Raw genomic sequence first — 23,847 nt, 5'->3', positions numbered from 1 at the left:
CATTTGCCACTTGAGGAATTTCATCTAAGGATGTTTGTCTTTTCTTGCATTTAACAAAAACAAAGCCTTTAATGCATATCAGTGATTTGTTGCTTTTGATACACCTATCGTATATCGAATGTATGTAATCATTTGTTTCTGTACCCTATTTAAAGACTTGACCCCCCTGCCCTTAATAAATGCTTTTTTGCTTTGCCTGAAGTATTTGTGGTTCATATTGTCGGAGAGAAAAAAGCCACTTTGCAAAGATATTGGGTGTTTCTCTCTCAAATTCAGGGACTAGATTCTTTCCAGCTCCATGCCAACTCGGGTGCCTGAGTTTTATGGGCAACACCATGAAGAAGAAACAATAATAAATAATAGGTAGAGTGGTTTGTATTGTAGAATTAGAGGAAGCAATGTTGATATGAAATATTTAAAACTCTACTTATCCATAAAGCATAGCCTCAGGAAGTCATTTTTCTTCTAGCTTAAGATTATACAGCTATTATAAAAATAAATACTTTAGAATTTGGCAATCTGTACAATTATTTAAACAAATGAAATACAAGTTGGCACTTAGACTGAATAAAATCCCAGGCATTTGAATTTTTCACAATCTAATCAGTTGCTTTATTGCTTCTATAGTTAGGATGTTCTTGGGCAATATGCTCACAGGAAAGCTTATCTTCATTATGTTACAGATGAAAACTGTAGCATTTTCTTTATTTTTTTAATTTGTGTGTGTATGCATGCATGCATGCATGTGGGGGAGGGGGGGAGTTATACTTAATTTACTTCACAAATAAACGTTCTTACCAAAAATACTAAGTCTAGCCTATAAGTTGACGTAAGAATTAATACAATTCCAGGTCTGAAAAATGGGGTAAACCAAGAGAGAAAAAAAATAATATTCATATATCTGAATATAGTATATTGGGTATAGTTATGAGACAATATCCAGAAAGGCACAGCATCCTGAAATTCTTACTGTGATCAGTTGTCATGTACATGCAAAATTCTTACAGTATTATATTCTCATGAACGTAAGCCTCCAAAACTCTAACATTCTCTGTTGCAAATCAATATGCAATTCTGATTTGATATCAAGTTATCAAAAGAAGAATAAGAATATTTTTGTTCTCTGAACACAAGCATAAAATCTCTGTATATAATTAAAAAAAAAACCTATTCAGTAATTTGAGGGAGTGAGCAAAGGAGCCAGTTTGGTGTATTGGTTAAGGCATCAAGCTAAAAACTGGGAGACCATGAGTTCTAGTCCTGCACTCTCACTTAGCCTGAAGAAGCAGGCAATGGCAAACCATTTTGGAAAAACCTTGCCAAGAAAACTGCAGGGAACTTGTCTAGGCAGTTGCCAGAAGTCAAGACTAACTTGAAGGCATAAAAATAAATACTTTGAGACAAATCATGCCCACATATTTATGAATGGTTACTGTCATAAAATTAATCTTTCATTTTTTTGCCTGCTATAAAGTAGAGACCATGCCAAAACATATAATTGTATGAATACAACAAATAAGTATTATTAATTCTACTTTTGCAGGATAGAAAGAGTATTGATGTTTTTACTTTGGTGTTGGAGAAGACTCTTGAGAATGGATAGTCAAGAAAACAAACAAATGGAACAAATCAAACCAGAATTTTCACCTGAGACACAAACAACCAGGCTCCAATGATCATATTATGGACATATGAGAAGACCTACTTCCCAGAGAATTCGATAATGTTGGGAAAGAAGGCATGAAAAAAGACAACAACCACTAGCAACAAGGTAGATTGACTTGATTACAGCAGTGTTAGGTACACCATTGAGAGATGTACAGGGTCAGGCTGGGGATAAATCATTCTAAAGAAGGTCTATCTATGTGGTCACTAAGAGTCAACACCAAGTTGATAGCACCAAATCAATTTCTACTTTCAACATAGGAACTTAGAAATTATAGCTTACCTGGGATCAGTTTATTAATCTCAAGCATGTCATATTTTTAGCTATTCATACATTTGAATCTATTTCAAAGCCAATGAAAACTGCCAAGATCCTCAATAAACAGTGTTTTAAGTTAAATACTGTTACAGTAACTTTCAGGAAAAAATAAATACCTTATGATGTAGTACAGGTAATCCTTGCTTACCAACCACTCATTCAATGACCAAAGTTACAACAGCATTGAATGAGGACTTATGACTGGTCCTCGAAGTTGCAGCCAATGCGGTGGTCATGATTGTAATTCAGGCACTTGGCAACCATCTCGCACTTATGACGGTTGTAGCATCCCGCGGTCATGTGATCACCATTTGCAACCTTCCCTGCTGTCTTCCCACAAGCAAAATCAATGGGAAGCCAGCAGGGAAGGTCGCAAGTTGCTCTGGTAAGTCACTCTTGCTACTGCTGTTCTTTCCTGAGGAGCCCCTGGGTGGCAGGGTGAGTGCGAGCCCATCAGGCACTTGTGCTGCACTGCCCACCCCCTGGCCCCGCCACACTCATGTCGCATCATGCCCCCTGGCCCTGCTGTATTTGCTCCGTGTGTCTCTGGCCTTGCCACACTTGCACCGCACCACACCCAACCCGGCCTCGCCACACACACACTGCATCATCCCCCTCCCCCACCCAGTTGCAGAAATTCTGGTCTGTTGTTAAGCAAGGACTACCTGTATATCCTTTGCTTTTAGTTACCAACAGTACAATTCATTTTAAAACAACATTAGCAACATTGTCCTAACAAATAAATGTAAATTTTACCATGGAAGAGACTGATCTGGCATCTTCCTCATAATTTACAACAGGTGGGGGTTCTTTCCCATCATTTTCTTGCATTTTTTGTTGAAGAAGTTCCTTCTGGGCTGCAAATTTGACTTCAGTGCATTTCAACTGCTGAACAGTTTGCTTTAATTCTTCGAGGGCTTGCTTCTGGCTTAGCAGGAGCACAATGCTGAAAAGAATGGCAGCAAAATTATACTAAAAGCAAAATGGAAGGATTTATTTCATTTCTCAAGACCATATCCAATAATATATCTTTAGCAGATTTAAGATCCTATAAATATGGGGTGGGGATTAACTTCACTGATGGAGTCTAGTGGTTATAATCGTCAACCTGTTTTCCCCCTCAAACAAATTTATTTGTAGAGCTTGATCTAAGGAAGAGCGGTAGAGATCCTCACTACTTTTAAATTCTCTCCTTTAAGTTCAAATAGTAGTGACAAATTCATAGTGTATAAAAAGTACTCCCTCATATATGCCACTTTTGTATAAACATGAATAAGATGTTTCATACAGATGTTTCCCTTAATGAACACAATTGGGCCTGGTTGTTAAGCAAAACATCACATGATCACACTGGATTTACGACATCACTCCTGCTGTGGTCATTAAGTAAATCACCTATACAACAATCATAAGTGCAAGGACAAGGCGTAAAGTTACTTTTTTCAGCGCTGTCATAATGTCAAACGGTTACTGAACACAGCAGTTGTTAAGTGAGGACTACCTGCACAGCATCTATCTACTACTAAAACTCTCATGTCTGTAACCTTCAACTGGGCGAAACTGTATGTCATAAGGCAACAATTTTTGAACTCAAATGGGCTAACTTACAGAAATTCTAGGACCCATTACTCCTGTGGGATTGAAATTTGGGGAATTTGTGGCTGCTTCGGGGAGGGGAGGGAGGGAGGGAGGGATTTCTGCCAGCTTCCAGTAGCAAAGTCAATGGTGAAGCCCGCAGCAAGTCATAAGTCACTAATGCTCCCTCTGCTTTTTTGCCCTTGATCATTCTGTTTCTCTGTTTAGGTAAGGAAATATCTCTGAGACGATGATCCAATGGGTCACAGGTTGTCTAGTATTCACTATAGCTTTGTACAATGAATGTATGCAACTTTAACTACAGGCACAAGAACAGAACAGGAATCTGTTTAGGCTGCATTTAACAAATTAATGTGGAGGGAGAAGTTAATAAGGAACAGTCTAAGGAAGAAATCCTTGTAAATTTCCAGAATTCCATATAACTGAATTAAAGAAATAGAGTTTAGCATCATTACACTCAATGGAAGGGATAGGAAATAAAATGTACCATTACAGATATCAGTCAATAATCAATAAAAGAATTAAAAGAAAAATACTGAAAAGTAATGCTAGAAGTACTACAATATTTAAAAAAAAGAGTTTTACAATAGTTTGTAAAATCAGCTATTAAATATAATCAATAATACTGGGCTTATGAAGAAGGTGCAATGAAACATGGTCTTACTAAATGAGTTACAATGCATCACATGGCTCTCACTTTAATTCAAGAATCTTATATGAATAACTTGAAAAATTAAATTTAGATATAATACACTTCCATGTTTGTCATTTACTCACTCAGATTTTCTTTCACAGATCTTAGAAGACTCTTCAATCTTCTTTTCTAATTCCAGAACTAATTCCTCCTTGTTTAGAAGGGTCTGTTGTGTCTGAATTAATTCTTCCACTACAGTTTTTAACCTATGATTTGAATAATAACAAATTTAATTTGTGACTATTTGGCATCACTTTCTCTGTTTTTGTCAATTGAAATTTTCTATCTCCTCCTCCTCATTCTTACTATCATCATCATCATCTTTAGCTTCTTTTTATTATTTACTGCTATTAATTTCATTATATATATTTGTAAACTGCTTAGAATCTGATTAAATTAAGGAAGTCTATAAATTTTATAAGCAAAATGGAAGCTAAAAAGGATTTATACTTTAAATGGAATCTTTTCAGACTGTCAAAGTCCATCAACGTTTATATTGTATACTAGTTTTAGAAAAAACAAAGTACCTTTGATAGAAAAGAAGTACAATAACAGGAACAACAGTATGCTAAACATATTGAAAACAAACTAGAATTTAATGAGATGGTTTCCATTTTGAGATTATACTGCTTGTAATATAGTTTCAAATAACATAAATGCAATAAAGCTCTACAATTCAAATAAAATTTATACTACATATAAAAACATTGTTCTTTCACTCACTGCATTTATTGATAGGCTGCTGGGACTTTTTTTTTTGTTATGGACTAATTAAGTTCATTCAAATATAGCAGAATTAATTTGCTGTAGGGATGGCAATTAACAGTTTAGAAACTTGCTATCTGAAAAACATAACTGTCCTACAATAATATAAGCTCATTAATTATTTATGCCCAGTTTAAAAAAATGCATTGCCCTTTTAAGATGTTTATACCCGCCTGAGAACATTTTGAATTCTGCACTGCAGCCCAAGGCTAATAACTCTTCACTACAAGAAGTATTACTTACAATGTTCCACAGAGATGAAAGAGTTAGAAGATTCACTAAGTCAACTAACTGCACTTAGGCACATCAATTTTCCCCAAACTGTCCAATAGTAGCATAACTTATCATTTATTATCTTAAGAATCTGAATAATACAATAGCACAGAACAATGTCAAATGAAACAGATTAACTTACTGGATTTATTAACTTACTACTTCCAATTTTCTCTGCTTTCACTATTCATCAACAAAGAGATCATAACTAAAAATTCACATAACAGAACTTTTCCAGAGAACAAACAATCCTTCATTTTCTTTCTTATGCTATACAAATTTTATTTCAAAGCAACTAGGAACAGTGTAATATCTTGTTCCTCATAAAACAGAAGAAAGAAAAGACAAGTCCTGATTGTGATTATGGGTAAATCCTGATTGTGATTATGGTCAGTCCAGGGAGATCTCCTAAAACATGGACCAACTCCTTCATGAGGAGTGCAACCCCATCTAGAGCAGCCACCTGAACCAATGTTTCTTCATAGCCACGAGGTTTAAGGACAAAAGCATCTCCATCTTGCTGGGACTTAATCTGAGCTTATTTCTCCTCACCTATCCCATATAGCCTCAACATACCAGTTCAAGATTTCCACTGCATCTCCAAACCAGCCTGAGGTGATGATGTACAACAGAGTATCATTCTCATACCGGTAACACCTCATTCCAAACAGATGATTTCTTCCAGCTGTTTCTTAGTTAAATGACATGGGGGAGAGGGTCAAATGGAGCAAGCCCAGCTTGATCATTGTTCCCCCTTAACTACTGACTGGAACTTTCTGCTCAGATAAGACTGGGACCATTGCAAAATCATGCCCCCAACCCTTGCAGGATATCCAGTAGGATACAATGGTTGATGGCATCAAATGTGATTAAAAAGTCTAACAGCTTTAGGAAGTATACACTCAATTACATCCAGGAGCCAATGAAAGTCATCCACTATAACAACCAATGTGGTTTCTGTCCCATGCATGGCCTGAATCATAACTTAAAGGGATGACTTTAAACAAGTTCAAACAACTTTACCCACAAGGAAACTTGCATGATCATCTAAATGGCCTGCAGGTATCTTGTCCTATCCCTTGTTCCTCAAAAGGGTCATGGTCATGCTAAACAGGGCTGCTGATTCCATGGACAAAATGTACAGAAGAATAGATGTTTTACTGCTTTTATTGTCACTATGTAGACTCAAATGTGGGCTTCTACCAGCTCTCAGTCATTTTTTGCCTTATATCATAATTGCTTCTGGCATCTTTTCACTTGTTTCTGCTCCTGAAGCCCCTCTGAGAACCAGAGAACAGAAGGAATCGATGACTGGAGCTGGGTGACTTAGGAACAATCTCATCTAGCACTATGGCCACCTCAGTGTTATGGAGATTGACAAGGCACAAGGATAATCTCTTAGCTACATTTAGACTCCTATCATTCATGTTTAAAATCACACACATCCACCCCCACTTCTACCTTCCCTTCACAATCTACTACCTATTATAATAAATCATCCAGAGCCTACCTATTTATTAAGTAAAGCAAGGGTTCCTCCCTAATTTTTTCACTCAAAGGGGATCCTCAAAGCATTCCTCTCACCTGAGTCTAATATTATAGCTCACTGCCAGTCCCAATCTACATTTCCAAATGAACTGTTCATTTCAGTTCTCCCCCTGGCCTCCAGCCATCACCAAACAAGTATTTGGGAAGCTGCTGCCATTATAGCTCCCAGTCTTTTACTCCTCTGGCTTCTGCTCCGAACAATTCTCTACTTTTTGTCCTGGTCTCCACCATTCTCACTGATCTTTGCCAGGATGTTGTTCCAGCCACAAATTCTACAGTATTTTCCTGGTTGGGTCAGCTCCATGTCTCTCCTGTGACTGCCTGAACTACAATGGCAGTCATCACTCTGTTCTCTCATTCCTCTGCAACTGTCTCAGCAAAACATAACCACCAGCAGCTCTGCTTACTCCCTACAGCCTCTGCCATTATCCAGGGCCGACTCCACTCCTGCTTGCCTCCCAACTGGGCATAGATCCAATCTGTCTCTCATTTCCACTGTTACTACCCTTAACTTTTCCCTTCCCAACATCCCATATCCTATTCAACATCTTCTAACTTAACCTTCCTTCCAACATATCCTCTAACATCCAATAGCTTTTCAGTCTGAGTTAGTTTTCACATATAGAACAACCTGATTATTAAATGTGTGTTGTCAAAGCAAGACAGACAATCTGGGCCTTCCAGTAAAATAAGAGTGCTGTCCAGGACATTACATAGTTCAGGCAGGAGAAAGAGATACAAAAATATGAAGTTTGATTTCACAATATATAAGACACAGTTTTGATACCCAGCTGTTGCTGCAATTTTTCATAATGGCTTCCTAGCTTTTCTATAATAAATTATTAATCAGAAGTTCTTATGTGCCTGATCAACTGGTTTCAATTCAGCTTTGCTGGAAGAAGTCTGATGCTCAGTCATTATTTTTCCAAATACACAGCCCATTCTACTGATTATTTTATATATCATCTCAATAGCCTCACAGTAGCCTCCCTGAAAAGTTATCCCTAAAAACCAAAACAAAGTATTTCCTCAGCTAAAAGCAAAATTAGTGTCACACTACAAGTTTCAGAACATTAAATAAACTTTTCATAAAATAACAAAGGGAATTTTTGAAGTAAATCCTTTCTTATACTTGTGATAATGGGATATTTTAGTAAAGCAATGATGGGTATTCAATCAATAATTTTCTTTACACTAAACTTAGTGAATTAGAATTTTTTTTTAAGAAACTGAATAATAATTTTCAAGAAAATATAGTGAAACACTCTCCTTCCTCGTGCAATATTTCTAGTAATGTATTGCATTATATAGTTGTTGTTCAGTCGTTAAGTCGTGTCAGACTCTTCGTGATCCCATGAACCATATTGCGCCAGGCCTTCCTGTCCTTCACTGCCTCCCTGAGTTTGCTCAGTTTCATGCTCATTGCTTCAGTGATGCTATCTAACCATCTCATCCTCTGCCGTCCTCTTCTCCTTTTGCCTTCAATCTTTCCCAGCATCAGGGTCTTTTCCAAAGAGTCCCCTCTTCGCATTAGGTGACCAAAGTATCTGAGCTTGAGCTTCATTATCGATCCTTCCAATGAGCAATCAGGGTTGATTTCCTTTAAGATTGACTGGTTTGACCGCCTAGCAGTCGAGGGGACTCTCAAGAGTCTTCTCCAGCACCACAGTTCAAAGGCATCAGTTCTTCGGCGCTCAGCCTTCTTTATGGTCCAGCTCTCACAGCCATACATTACTACTGGAAAAACCATAGCTTTGACTATGCGGATCTTTGTCGGCAAGGTGACGTCTCTGCTTTTTAATATGTTATCTAGGCTTGCCATAGCCTTCCTTCCAAGGAGCAAGCGTCTTTTAATTTCATGGCTGCAGTCTCCGTCTGTGGTGATCTTGGAGCCCAAATAAATGAAGTCTGTTACTGCTTCCATTTCTACCCCTTCTATTTGCCAGGAATTGATGGGTCCAGATGCCATGATCTTAGTTTTTTTAATGTTGAGTTTCAAGCCAGCTTTCGCACTCTCCTCTTTCACCCTCATCAAGAGGCTCTTTAGTTCTTTTTCATTTTCTGCCATTAGGGTGGTATCGTCTGCATATCTGAGGTTGTTGATGATTCTCCCTGCAATCTTAATTCCGGCTTGTGATTCTTCCAGCCTGGCATTTTTCATGATGTACTCTGCATATAGGTTAAATAAGCAGGGTGACAGTATACAGCCTTGTCGTACACCTTTCCCTATTTTGAACCAATCGGTTGTTCCATGACTGGTTCTAACTTTTGCTTCTTGGCCCGCATACAGATTTCTCAGGAGACAGGTAGGTGGTCTGGTACTCCCATCTCTTTAAGAATTTGCCACATTTGTTGTGATCCACACAATCAAAGGCTTTTGCATAGTCAATGAAGCAGAAGTAGATATTTTTCTGGAACTCTCGTGCTTTCTCCATGATCCAGCGAATGTTGGCGATTTGATCTCTAGTTCCTCTGCCTCTTCGAAACCCAGCTTGTACATCCGGTAGTTCTCGGTTCATGTATTGCTGAAGCCTAGCTTGTAGGATTTTGAGCATAACCTTGCTAGCATGTGAAATGAGTGCAATTGTGCAATAGTTTGAGCATTGGCTGGTGTGGGTCTTCCGGGCTGTGTGGCCGTGTTCTTGAAGTTTTGTTTCCTAACGTTTCACCAGCACCTGTGACCGGCATCTTCAGAGTGCAGGAGCACAGACAGGAGCAGTTCTCTCCTGTCTGTGCTCCTGCACTCTGAAGATGCCGGTCACAGGTGCTGGCGAAACGTTAGGAAACAAAACTTCAAGAACATGGCCATACAGCCCGGAAGACCCACACCAGCCATCGTATGCCGGCCGTGAAAGCCTTCGACAATATAGTTTGAGCATTCCAGCTGAGTTATTTAAAATACTAAAAGATGATGGTGTTAAAGTGCTGCACTCAATATGCCAGCAAGTTTGGAAAACGCAACAGTGGCCACAGGATTGGCCTGTGGCCAATTTGGTTGGAACATAAACTGGAACTTTGGTCTTTGGAATTGGAACATAAACTGACCTTTTCCAATCCTGTGGCCACTGTTACGTTTTCCAAACTTGCTGGCATATTGAGTGCAGCACTTTAACACAATCATCTTTTAGTATTTTAAATAACTCAGCTGGAATACTGTCATCTCCACTAGCTTTGTTGTTAGCAATGCTTCCTAAGGCCCACTTAATTTCACTCTCTAGGATGTCTGGCTCAAGGTCAGTGATCACACCAGCATGGACATCAGGGACATTAAGATCTTTCTTGTATAGTTCTTCTGTGTATTCTTGCCACCTCTTCTTAATCTCTTCTGCTTTTGTTAGGTCCCTGCCTTTTTTGTCCTTTATCATGCCCATCTTTGCACTAAACTTTCCTTTCATATCTCCAATTTTCTTGTAGAGATCTCTAGTCTTCCCCATTCTATTGTTTTCCTCGATTTCTTTGCATTGTTCATTTAAGAAGGCCTTCTTATCTCTCCTTGTTATTCTCTGGAAATCTGCATTCAGTTGCTTATATCTTTCCCTTTCACCCTTGCTTTTCGCATTCCTCCTTTCCACAGCTATTTGTAAAGTCTCATCAGACAGCCATTTTGCTTTCTTGCATTTCTTTTTCTTTGGGATGGTTTTAGTTGCTGCTTCCTGTACAATGTTATGGACCTCCGTCCATAGTTCTTCAGGCACTCTGTCTACCAAATCTAATCCTCTAAATCTATTCATCACCTTCACTGTGTACTCACAAGGAATATGATCTAAGTCATACCTGAGTGGTCTAGTGGTTTTCCCTACATTCTTCAATTTAAGCCTAAATTTTGCAGTAAGAAGCTCATGATCTGAGCCACAGTCAGCTCCTGGTCTTGTTTTTACTGTCTGTATAGAGCTTCTCCATCTTTGGCTGCAAAGTATATAATCAATTTGGTTTCGGTATTGACCATCTGGTGATGTCCATGTGTAGAGTCGTCTCTTGTGTTGTTGGAAAAGAGTGTTTGCTATGACTAGCTTGTTCTCTTGACAGAACTCTATTAGCCTTTGCCCTGCTTCATTTTGTACTCCAAGGCCAAACTTGCCTGTTATTCCGATTACTCCTTGACTTCCTACTTTAGCATTCCAATCCCCTATGATGAAAAGGACATCTTTTTTTGGTGCTAGTTCTAAAAGGTGTTGTAGGTCTTCATAGAAGCGGTCAACTTCAGCTTCTTCAGCATCAGTGGTTGGGGCATAGGCTTGGATGACTGTGATATTGAATGGTTTGCCTTGGATATGCACTGAGATCATTCTGTCGTTTTTGAGGTTGTACACCATTACTGCCTTTCCCACTCTCTTATTGACTATGAGTGCAACTCCATTTCTTCTAAGGGTTTCTTGGCCACAGTAGTAGATATAATGGTCGCCCGAATTAAATTCACCCATTCCCGTCCATTTCAGTTCGCTGATTCCCAAGATGTCGATGTTCAATCTTGTCATCTCATGTTTGACCACATCCAGTTTGCCTTGGTTCATAGATCTTACATTCCAGGTACCTATACAATATTGTTCTTTACAGCATCGGACCTTCTTTTCACTTCCAGATACATCCACAGCTGAACGTCCTTTCGGCTTTGGCCCAGCCGCTTCACTCTTTCTGGAGCTACTTGGAATTGCCCTCTGCTCTTCCCCAATAGCATACTGGACACCTTCCGACCTGAGGGGCTCATCTTCCGGCGTCATATCTTTTAGCCTTTTAACATTGTCCATGGGGTTTTCTTGGCAAGGATACTGGAGTGGGTTGCCATTTCCTTCTGCAGTTGACCACATTTTGTCAGAACTCTCTGTCATGACCTGTCTGTCTTGGGTGGCCCTGCACAGTATAGCTCATGGCTTCACTGAGTTACGCAAGCCCCTTCGCCACGACAAGGCAGTGATCCATGAATGGGATTATATATATATGCTTATACAATTATGTTTATGTTAAGTTGTATACCTGGTTTAAAAATCTGAAGACAATGTTATATGTTATAAATCACATATATCATTTAGAAAGGCAGATTTATCACACTAAGTACTTTATTTCAGTCTTTAACCAGCCTTACATAAAACACAGAAAAAAAATATGATTAAAAGATAAATAAAACAAAGTGTAATAAAAATTTAAATTGAAACATGACCAACACAGCTGAAATTTTCTTAGTTCAAGCACATGATTTTGAACACTAAGGTATCAGCACTTAAGGCTTCAGTGAAGAGACCATTGTAAATAAAGCTAGAAATAGATAAATAGAAGAGTTAATAGTAATTACTATTACTAAATTTGGAGCAAGTTTAATCAAGTCAAACTGTTCCTCTCAAAGGTCCTATCAAATCCTGCTGACCATTAAACAAAATTTGGCAATGGTGTATTGTAAGAGAGTATATCACTTCTGTGAGCTAAAAGATAATCAAGATAAAACAGACAGTTTGGATATTGAGTTAATAAAGAGGTAATAAATTTGTGTTTCAGATTTTGATAGGAATGACAGTAAAGAAGCACATGGGTTGTTGTTTCAATGGTTCCTGATTTACAATGACAAAGGCATTCATTATTTGGGATTTTCTGGAATCTCCCTTCCAGAGGTGCAGTTTGCAGAGAATTAGAGTAAGCAAATGTCACAGCGCTTCAGAATTTTGATATGGTGATCAGATTAAGATATCTAGCAGATGTACTACCTAGTGACTAAGAAGATATCGGTAAGAATAAGGCTGTGCTCAATTTGATGCTCCACATCAAATATTTATTGTCTGAGGTTCCTCCTAACCAAGTTATACCTTATCGTTATTAGTGCATGAGGAGAGAAAACACAATGGTGCAGCTTCCTCTCCAAGTTTTTTCCATTTTGAGATAAAAGGGTCAGCTAATATATATGGGGTGAAGCTTCAAGGGAAAGTAAATTTAGCCAAAATTTAAAGATGCTGATCTATGTGTTGGCTTCAACTTTAAGCAGTCATGCTTCCATTCAAAAAACAGCCCTAGCAACATACCAAGGCACTTGAAGAATATTTCATAGGAATTTGGACTGAACAGACTCAGCCTTTAAGAAGTTGGAATAAATACTGAATTGCACTCCATAAAGGAGTTTCACACAAGTCTTTGTGGAAAAGAGTTTTAAGGAGGAATGAACTGGGCTCTGTAAAAGGTCTAGATGCAATTTTATATGCAGTTTTTGTCACATCATCTCTATGGGTACACCTTCTTCTTGATGAGTGGAAATTACTGCACTTCAAAGTTCTCTTTCCAGATGTTGTAAAATCTTGATTAAATAGAATCCCATTTAGCAGACTTCAGGTGTAATCACCAAATTTCATCCAGACCTTTCTCTCAAATGTCCACTTTGTCTGAAATAGTTTGGACAAAGCAGTTAACTTCATGTTAATTTTACCTTAATTTTATGATATCCACATCAATTTACATGATTTGCATAATGCGGCCATTATGCAAAAAACATAAATTGATGCAAACAACACAATTTGGGACATTTGCATAATGACATCATTATGAAATGCCCTAAATAGTCCTGATGATATACTTTTATATTTAATGGACATCTGAGAGTAACAGGGCTCCCTCTCCTTAAGCGGCCCATTATAATGAGGTTTCACTGTCATTATTCTTCTCTTCTTCTCTAAACTTAGTCATCACCCAGCCACAATCTTACTCAACCCTTTTATGGAATTCTTGGAAAAGAAACACAGATCCACATTTCTGCAAACCTAAGTAATGAAAGCAAAATAATTTTGGACAGCATAACAAATTTAATTTATATTTTATTTTGTATACACCTTCTTGTTTAGCAACTGCATTCCATTCCAATGAGTCAATCGTTAAGCGAAATGGTTGCTAAGTGAACATGTGACTGAGACAGAGAGATGCTGCAAAGATCACTGGTTGCTGCCATCTCATTTAGATAAAGTTCTCTTATATAGTGTTCTGCGCCTGACAAGGAGTGGCTATATCTTTGTCATAAAATATTTTATGTTACATAGATCTTATCTGATTCAACACAGTTCTTATGTCCTGACATAGCCAAAGTTGAAAGGGAAAAAAGGAAACTAAATCACTTACATGGTTTGTAAACTTTCAGCTGTCAAATTATTCCACATAATCTCATTAGCTTGAAGATTTTCATTTTCTTCCAATAAAGATGTATCAAACTCTATTTCTTGTTTTTCAATATCTGATGTCCTTTAGTGAGGGAAAACAAATGTTTATGTAAAATATTTAATAATACAAATGTAAGGTATTTCTTTTTTAAAACCGCCTGGCTGCAATTTTTTAAGAACCTATTCAAAGAATTGTTGATGAGCTCCTAGGACTAACATTCCTCTGGCTAATGTCAGCATGGATATAAGATTACCACCGAGAAAAAAAGACATTATTAAATTTGTGCCTGGAGTAAGTAACAAGCCTCCATCAGAGATCACTGTACTAGGCAGGCTAAGTATAAGTTAAGACTTGGCTCTGGAAGTTATAATAATTTAAGATTAGTTGAATAATGCATACCACTTTACAGTTACACTATACTGTCTGGCCTAACTAGGCCATACCATGTAAATGTTTAATATCTACTTGTATTTTATTTCTCTTCTCCCCCGCGCCCACCCCCCGTACTTTGTTCTATCTCGTCATGGTCTTTTCAACCATATATTCTCTGCTCACTTAATTTTTTATCAACACCCTAATCTGAACCTATGGGTTTTCCAAAAATATGATAGTTCTGGATATATAATCAAAATCCTCCACTTTAGCCTGTTTGAATAGATCATATTTAGATTTTTTAAATTATAAGAAGCCAGCTGCCACACAGTATATTTTTCTACAGCTTTAGTATATTAGAGTTCTGTTACGTCTTCTATGAAATTCCAATCACAGAAAAAGATTTCTAGCATAGGATTGCAGCTGCAGAAGAAATGAATTATTAAAGAACCAGACTGCTTCTAAAATGATTATAAATAAATAGAGCACCCCATTCTTGCTAGAAATGTTTTCCCGTTCTATATTAAAACTGATTTTCTTCACATACACCACTTTTATAATTGTAAAATAAAAAATAAATTCTGTAAAGCAATAAAAATGTAGTAGTCATACATAAGATTGTATCTTTGAGGTATATATTTTATATTTAAAATAATTATTTTCTTAAACAGTAAACATGTAAAAATAGTGAATTTTGTTTAACTGCTAAAGTTAAAATGCTTCAAATAATAATCATGCCATCCTGCACGTTTTTTTAGAATCTATGCATCAGTAACCATAACCCCAAAACTTTCTGTAAGTCTTATGTCAAGCAAGAAAAATCTCACCCGTATAGCTAAATCTCTCAAGAACTAGGAAGAATGTTATCAAAAGATGAAATTTCTGCAGATTACAATTATAGGAGTACTGCACAGATCTAACTGTCTACACAGACTACTGCATCTGATGTAAATAATTTATGTGAAAAAGCTACTTGTAAAAGTTGGGCAATTTAAATCACACAAATCACTTTTACTATTATGTGCAGTTACTTCTGTAAGTGCAGCCACTACCTGCTGCATTGTTAAGAATATACTTACTGTGCAATAAAACACTACCACCACCAATATTTTACCTGTGAGCTTCTATGAAACTACTGTACTCTGAACCAGGGTCTAATTGTTCAACAGACATCTGGATCTCTTTATGAACATTCACTAGTTCTTCTGTCACAAGACTGGTGATCTGACTGTATTCTTCTAAGATTCCTTTCCTGAAGAAAAACAGGAATTATTAAGAAAACAAATTCAAAATGTATTTTAAATAACTTATAAAGTACGAACATAGAATCAGGGTGGTTTAAAGGCATGCAATCCAGTTCTGTGCAGGAAAAGAAATTAATATATTTACAACAGATGGTTGTCCAGCCTCTTTTTGAACTCCTCTCTTTAATATATTCCAGTACCAAACTGTTTTTATTGTTACAGATTTTTCTTAACATTCAGTAGAAACTGCCTCACTATAACTCATATTTATTAGGTCACGTCCTGCCTTCTAGGATGTTAGAGGTAAGTATTGGCTGCCTTCTGTAACAGCCTTTTCAGGTATCTAAAGAGTGCTATTATCTATTCTCCAAATTGAATATTCCCAGTTTTTTCAGCTTCTTTTCATAGGGCTTAATTTTCTGTTCTATGATCACCCTTGATGGCCGGCCTTCTCTGTACTTGCTCAAGCTTGTTCTAAATTTTATTTAAAATGTGGTACCCCAAACTTTTGCATGCCAGTCTGAGCCTGCATTAGAGGACCCTTCAAATGACCAGGATGTTTGGTAGTACAAGGAGTCTATTTCTCATGAAACTCTTATTTCAACTACTCGATTTGAGTTTTGAGCTCATCTCCCCACAAGTACCTATTATCTAGTAACCTTATGGGGCTTAATCCATAAGGCCAAATGAATTAATACGCTTTACTCTTAGGGAAGTGTTCACCTTAGTTAGAACCTTAGGAACAAAAATAAGAGAGATCTGAACAATAGTTTTATTGTATTTTTTTTTGTTTTTGCTTAGTTCCATTTTTTTCTAAAGAATACTGATGAATTGAGAGATGATTTAATATGTAATTCTTCTTTTATCCCTCTTACTCCTCTTTAACCCAGAAGTTTTTTGCTCAAAAAGGGAAAATTGTCAGTACACATAATTACATGATGCCTGTTTCTATGCATATAGTCTATGATGGAAGGATATGTGGCTCTGGAATACAAAGTCAATATCAAAAGGAATAAACAAGGTATCCTTGATTTTCTTATGAAGCCATACAAAGAAAGGGAAGTAACTTAAAACAAAGTAGCAGCTCTTCAAAAATCAGAGTAGGGTGTCAGGACTCACTGAGAAAAAATCTCCACACAAATCCAGCAGGGATGAATGGCAACTTTCAGAAAGGGTAAGATTAAAGTTAATCACTTGTCTTATAGACTAAGCACTGCTCCTGTGCTCCATCAGGATCTTTCTCTATAAAATTCAGTACTTCTGCTAAGGAGTCTACCTTTTGGACAGTCTTTAGTGCCTGTGAAGGCATCATTACATACCTCTCAATTAAAAAAAAATATTACTATAGTTTTAAATGAAAAGCTCACATCTGCAATGGAAAAGTGCCAGCTCCACATAATGTTTACTTCCAAGTGTATCAATGGATCCATACATTGTTAAAAAAATAAAACTGGTGGATAACTGCAGATCGGTGCTTTGATAGAAGGTATGCTCATCTATTAAGAAAAAGTTAAAGATACACTGGAAAATGAGTAGTAGTATCCTGGAAAGGTAATGATGGAGAAAATTCTCAACACTTTGCCTCCTGGGAAATGGGACTAATTGACTGAACGATTTGATTTTTATCCTAACTTTTCTACAGGAGCTCAAGGCAGTGTACATAATGCTCCCTCTTCCTGTTTTCCTCCACAACAGCAATCCTGTAAGATGGGTTCGGCTGAGAGAGAGTGACTGGCCCAAAATCACCCAGTGAGTTTCTGTGGCTGAAGGTGGACTAGAGCCTGGGTCTTCCTGCTCCTAGTCCAACACCCATGGCAGTTATATTGTGAGAGTACCTCAAAGATGCTTTTGAAATTCCAAATGTGTTCAGAGACTCTAAAAATTAAATGATCCCTATTATACCTTGCATATCTAATATTCCCAAAGTTTTTATTCATTTCACTGCATAAGAAACTGATTTCACAGATTTAAGTTAGTTTTCCTATGCTGAACTCTCATTAATACTTCTCGTTGATAGTTTTGTGATCTACTATGTCTCAATACCATTCTTTCTTTTTCTCTCTGCAAAACACCACCCCTATTGTTATTTCCTTACCTCACCAGCAAGATAACCAACCTGTCACAAATTTTGGGGTAGTCATAACTGTGTATCTTTTGTCGATACACAAAAATCTGTTTTCTAGAAAATGGAATGAGATAGCTTCCAGAACAGAGGATTAACCAAAAAAAAAAAAGTTTTTTGCTTTTTCTCCCCACATTACATGACAAACATATTGTGTGAATTAGCAACAGTAAGGTATACTTTCAGTGCTTACTGAATTTGCAAATACTTTTGGGATTACAAAAACCATTGTAGAATGTACCTACATGCTGCTGTTTCCCCAGTGGTGATCCAGGAATACCAAAGGATATTAGTACAGTAAATAAATATTGGCCAAACTATTAGGCCAATGCTGTGGACTATGTTTCTACGCACTAGAAACTTCACTCATTTCCCATATATCAATTTTAATCAAGATCATAAACAATTTTTAAAAGTGTCTAAAACATTTCCTATTTTGAGGGAAACTTCCAAATATAATTATCATGCCCACTTGTTCAAAGTTACAAATATTAATGAACCTTTTAGATATCGTGGGCAAGGGAACAGTTACTTCACAGTATTTTAGTTAGTGTAATCCACCTATTTTTAATTGTTCTTCATCACATTGCTGAATATAGCTTCTCTTCCTCTATTTGAACTGGAAAAAATAGTTCAAGTGTACAGCTAAACCTGCTCTATTTCTCTTCTCTTGTTTTTCAGACCACAGATGAAGAACTGAATGAAACTACAGTATCTGCCTTATCTTTCCTCATCTGACTGTTGTTTTTGTTGCACTGAAGGGGAAACTAGATGAATGAATAAGCCCTTAACTCAAGTAATTTACCCAGTATCATCTATCCTAATTATGAGACTTGCTGCAGTTTCAACACAATGACTTGGAAAAAATGTGAGAGAAAGAATACAATTGTACTCAACATACATCATTATGTTCATGCAACATGACATTTTCCAAGACATTTTGAAAGAGATATTAATCCAGACATAAACATGGTCACCAACATGAAAGATAGCCAGTGCCCTAAAAATGTCAGCGGTATCTCTTTATGGTTTCTGAAGAACCCAATGTTTTAAAAAATTCTTAATATATAATGGAAAAATATGGGGCAAGGGTAGAATAACTATCCTTTTATTTCATATAAACAAGTCCAACAAACAAAGAAACATAACTTCTGCTGTTACAAGTTAATCACTAGACAGTTCAAAGCACTGAACAGGTAAGGAGACTAAGCAAGGATGCTATGATTTTTTATTCTCAAAATAAAAAGAACTTCAGTCACAAAATAAGGTGTCTCCTGCTTTGGTAATTGCAAATACGGGTTTCAATTAACTTTTTTTTAAAGCACAGCTGTGATGGTCTCAAAATATCTATTAGCATTTTATTCTTTGCTTGAATAGGGAATAATCTGATTTCAGATTTTTACAGAAACAGTTATACTAAAAAGAGAGACAGGATGACTACCATAGTCCATCACATAATATGAATAGCCAATAACAGTCCAGAAGGTAATTTTGTTACTTAAAAGATTCCCAATAATCTGTTTTTAGATTATTTATTTATTTGGTATACTGCTGATTATATCAAAGTGTTTCAGGTGTTTACAATAAAAGAAATTAAAATGAAGACATAAAAACATTTAAATTTGTGATTAACACAAAGAAGTTAAACAAACTAATTAAATTTAACAGTTAATATCAGCAGTTTGTACAATATGATGTATTTTAAGGCTCTTTAAAAAAGCTAATAAAGATGTCAGGCCTCTCAATTTGGCTAGTAGTGTGCTCTAAACAGCTGGGGCAGAAACAGAGAACACTCATTTCAGAGTTGCTACTCAATGGGCTTGTGGCAACTATAGGCAAATATCCCCAGATGATCTCAGTAATTGTAGACATTCATTTAGAATGAGAGATTCTTTCAAATACAGTGACCTTGACCTAAGCCATGAAGTGCTTTAATAATCAGCCCTTTGCATTTTGCTTGGAAATGGATTGGGAGCCACTTCCATACTTTAATCACAGATGTAACATGGACTATTCACATTCTTCCAGGGTCTAACCTAGCTACCTCATTTTGTACAAACTGAAGTTTCCAATCAAAACACAAAGACAACTGCATGTACACTACATAACTATAGTCAAACTTGTAGGTTACCAGCAAGTGTAGCAAAGTTATATGGTTATTATTTTCCAGAAACAGACATATTTGGTGTATCAACCAAAGCTGACAAAAGTCACTTCTGGATATTTCTTCAACCTGGATAACTGGAGACAATCTTGGATCTAGAAAACTAGAAAAACTTACAAGTTGTGTACTTGCCACTTCTGGGAAAGTGTAATCCCATTCAGAACAGACAGCTCTACCACTGCTCTAGAATTATGGTCCTTCACAGTAAGTGACTCCATCTTGTCTGATCAGTTTCAGTTTGTCATTCCTTATCCAGCCCACTACTGACTACAGACAGAAATTCAGGAATCATTTCCTGAAGATATCACAGAGAAATATATTTATTTATAGGCTGCTCCAATCACAGTTGATAGTGAGTGGCATGCATAGCTGGGTTTCATCAGCATATTGACAGCACCCAATGATCTCTATGTGTACTTTCATGTAGGTATTAAACAAACACTAGAGATACAACAGAGTTCTGAAGGATTCCATATAACAGTTCCCATTTCAAGAATAACCAATAGTCATATTGTCTCAACACCCATACAAGGATACTTTATCATGTGACCAAGGCATTCTCAAACCCACAGCCAACTCAGGGCTATCCGCACTGAGAAGCCATCAATCTTAGCCACCTTTCCCACACACTGTAGGTCAGAGATTGTCCTGAAATTTCTGACAGATTCAGAACAAGCTTCTTAAGAATAACTGCCACCTTTAAACAGGGAGGCATCCATAATATTAACTAAGGTATCCTGAATAACCTCCCAGTCAGAACTCACAGGTCATGTTAGACAAGAATCCAGACTACAAATTGCAGAACATACCTCTTCAGAAAACCTGTCTATGATGCCAGATATGGCAGAAACTGAAATTGGTCATAAAATAACAAAAGTTGTTCCTAGACATCCCCATAGCTGACTATATGTCAAAGGTGGTCTCCACTCCAAACTGAATATGAAAGATTTTATCAACAAAAATTTCACTGAAAGGATTATAACAATCCTCTGAGGATTATATAATAGTATGTTAGGCATGGATAGAAATCACCCCCAATCATGCACACATAATAATTCAGCAGGCTGCAAACTTGCAGATTCAATATGTATAGGGAAAAAAAAACTATTCTTTCCAACACATATTGCAATAGCATAAGCTTTCAAATGGGCTAGAAGCCTCCAACACTATCAACAAGAGCAGGGTCCGTTCTGGCCCACATGGCTCTCACTGCCAGATCTCTGTTACACAAGCCAAGTCAGCTATCTCATCCATGATCAAATTGTGGATGATCTCGGTCTTATTTTGGACCAATCTGGTACAACAGACAAAAAATACCAGGTTCTTTAAGGGTCTGGAACCAAGGCCTAAGAGCTCACAAGGCTGCCAGGATAGAGAACCACCCATATACTTCTATTCTCTCTTCCCCTGTAACAGACTGCCAGCCTGAGGACATTCAACCTTTTATTCCTCACCCCATTTATGATTGCTGCCCCAAGACCCATAGATGATGTACCCAAAAGTACTTTAACAGAAAAATTAAATAGTTAAGATAGATAAATAGACAGACAAAAATTGCCACCAAAAATAAATAGCAGCTAGGGCAACAGAAAAAGCAAAACTAAAATTATAAATTAGAAGCTGAGAAGAATTAAATTATTCTCACTGGTATAAGAAAAACAGAAAGTCCCAGCTATGAAAAGCATTCCTTCTACAATGGTGTACCCATATGAGGGCTTTGGTCAGTATTGGAAAAGATTCTAATTCTAGTTGTAATTCACCATTTTTCTGTAGAAGATGAAATATCAATATCCTCTGATGTTGATTCATAAGTGAGGTTTGTACTTGACATACCAAGTTTCAAACACTACAGAAAACTGCTCCTGACTTGGATTCCTGTAAATTTTTTGTACTAGTTAGAAATACATATATAAGCTTAGACACTGCTATTCGTTTCTAAAAATGTAAAATGATAAAATAGGCAGACTACATATGTTTTTATGAAGCAAAACACTACATCTTACAGTCCTTTAATCATTTCTTCTTGCATCTTCTGTAAAGAGTCAAGGAACAAAGGCAGTGTAGCATCATAATACTGGTGCTGATGTAACTGTGCTCCTTTCAGTGCCAACACGTATTGATTGTGCAACATGTGGAGTTTCATTGTGGCTTTATCATAACGATCTTTGGCTTTTTCAGTTTCCTTTCCTGAAAGAAAAGGGGGGGAGAGGGGGACAAAGGAAGAAAATGCATAATTTTCCAGAATGAATGCCAAAAAAAAAAAAAAGTGGGGAGAAATAAATCTTAATCATCTTAATTCTTAATCATCTTAATGAACAGATTCAACCACAGCTTCAACTGGGAAACTCTGAGCATCCTAGACCAAGCCAAATCCAAAAACGCTAGGGAGTTCCTGGGCATTTAGACAACAGCCATCAATAAACACATAGAAATAAACCATATTTATATACCATTCAAAATAGACCATAAAAAGCTAAGGAAACAAAAAAGACCAGAACACATCCCCTTCAGCAACCAACACCCATATAAGCAGGGATTAACACCAGACAAATAATCAAGCAGAAAACAATACCCTAATCAGTACCCTAATCAGGAGCTACCAAGAAGAAAACCATATCCCAACCAGCACTGGCAGGGCAAGCTATTGTACACAAACAGGGAGCAAATCCACACTCACTTGCACTGATTATGTTACCTAGTTGGGTAATGAAACATTTGCAAGCAAACAACCAAACTCAAAGAGCACCAAGAACTCCACAGTTCAACCATGAACTACCTATATTATCTTCTATTGAAACAGTAACATTTCTTAAATATTTGAAACTCTATTCTCTTCTTCCCATCTCAGTATTATTACCACATAATGTGAGAAATAAAGTAAAAATAAGATATATTTATCATAGTGGCTGACCATGCATTCTAACAAAGCCAAACATAACAGTAGTTTTATGCAATTGCTATTAACCTTTCATAGACATGTATATCCTCATCTACAAACCTCTATTTTTTTTTTAATAAAAAAGGATTAGGAGATAGTACTAATAATAATCCTTTTCTTTAAAGAAAGGTTTGCGCCGCTGTTTGTATTTTCTCAATAAAGACACTGTAGAAATACATATTCTTAAAGTTAGTTTGAAATCCTGTTACAGTACTGATATATTAAGGATAGTATGTTTCAACATTTATATTCAAAACTGAATATGAATAGACCATTTCCAGCCTAAACTAACATTTCTAAATTGATTTAGGAAATAACTTGCTTATGTTGTGAATTATATTTTAAAAACCCCATGAATACAGAATCTGGACACCAATTTTATTCTCTGTTAAACATATAACTGAGTACACTATAAATTTAAAATTGAATACAAATGTAGTCTGGTTATATGAGACCATATGGGTCAGAGAACACTATCTACTGCAAAGAGCTATAATTCTTTAAATCCCTGAGTTCCAAGTCATTATCTAAAATAATGTAAAATGGATTAGGTTTTGCGTGCACTTATAAAGGAGATACCATTCTACCTCAAAGCAATATAAAATATGAGAAGACTGTAAAGTACCTATACGGAAAACTGAGTTTTAAGAGACTTTTTCTTTTTTTTCAGTGGTGCCTTTGAGCTAGTGTTAACTCCTGGTGACAGCCTGGACAACTACCTGCAGTTCTCTTGGCAAGGTTTCAGAAATTGTTGCCATTGCCTCCTTTCTAGAGCTGAGAGTAATTAACCCAAGGTCACCCAGCTGGCTTTGTGCCTAAGGTGGGACTAGAACTCATGGTCTTCTAGTTTCGAGTCTGGTGCCTTAAGCACTACACCAAACTGGTTCTCCAAGAGACTACACCCAGAAGAAGAAAAAAGAATATTTGGGACTGGATTATGAAGGATTGAAGAAACTAAACAAATTTTATTTTTCATTTTGTAAAATGTAAATGTTGTACTGTACATTCATAAGCAAATAGTA

At 36.8% G+C, this 23,847-nt stretch overlaps 1 protein-coding gene across 4 annotated transcripts in view; it reads right to left on the bottom strand.

The window, feature by feature from the left end:
* Positions 1-23,847, bottom strand: part of FER (FER tyrosine kinase) — a 213,106-nt gene that overhangs the window by 159,182 nt on the left and 30,077 nt on the right. For all 4 annotated transcript variants that reach the window (XM_088129770.1, XM_088129773.1, XM_088129772.1 and 1 more), the window contains exons 6-10: positions 21,891-22,074; positions 15,472-15,609; positions 13,947-14,066; positions 4,358-4,480; positions 2,741-2,930 (exon numbers count right to left, since the gene is read on the bottom strand). In XM_088129770.1, coding sequence (XP_087985896.1) covers positions 2,741-2,930; positions 4,358-4,480; positions 13,947-14,066; positions 15,472-15,609; positions 21,891-22,074 — 755 coding nt within the window. The remainder of the gene's footprint in view (positions 1-2,740; positions 2,931-4,357; positions 4,481-13,946; positions 14,067-15,471; positions 15,610-21,890; positions 22,075-23,847) is intronic.

The sequence above is a fragment of the Python bivittatus genome, unplaced genomic scaffold, assembly GCF_059951505.1.
Source record: "Python bivittatus isolate LINGU-HERP-01145 unplaced genomic scaffold, Pbiv_v1 ctg000850_np1212, whole genome shotgun sequence".
Lineage (NCBI taxonomy): Eukaryota > Metazoa > Chordata > Lepidosauria > Squamata > Pythonidae > Python > Python bivittatus.
The sequence above is the reverse complement of the archived record's forward strand: the minus strand, read 5'-3'. Positions and strand labels throughout refer to the sequence as shown.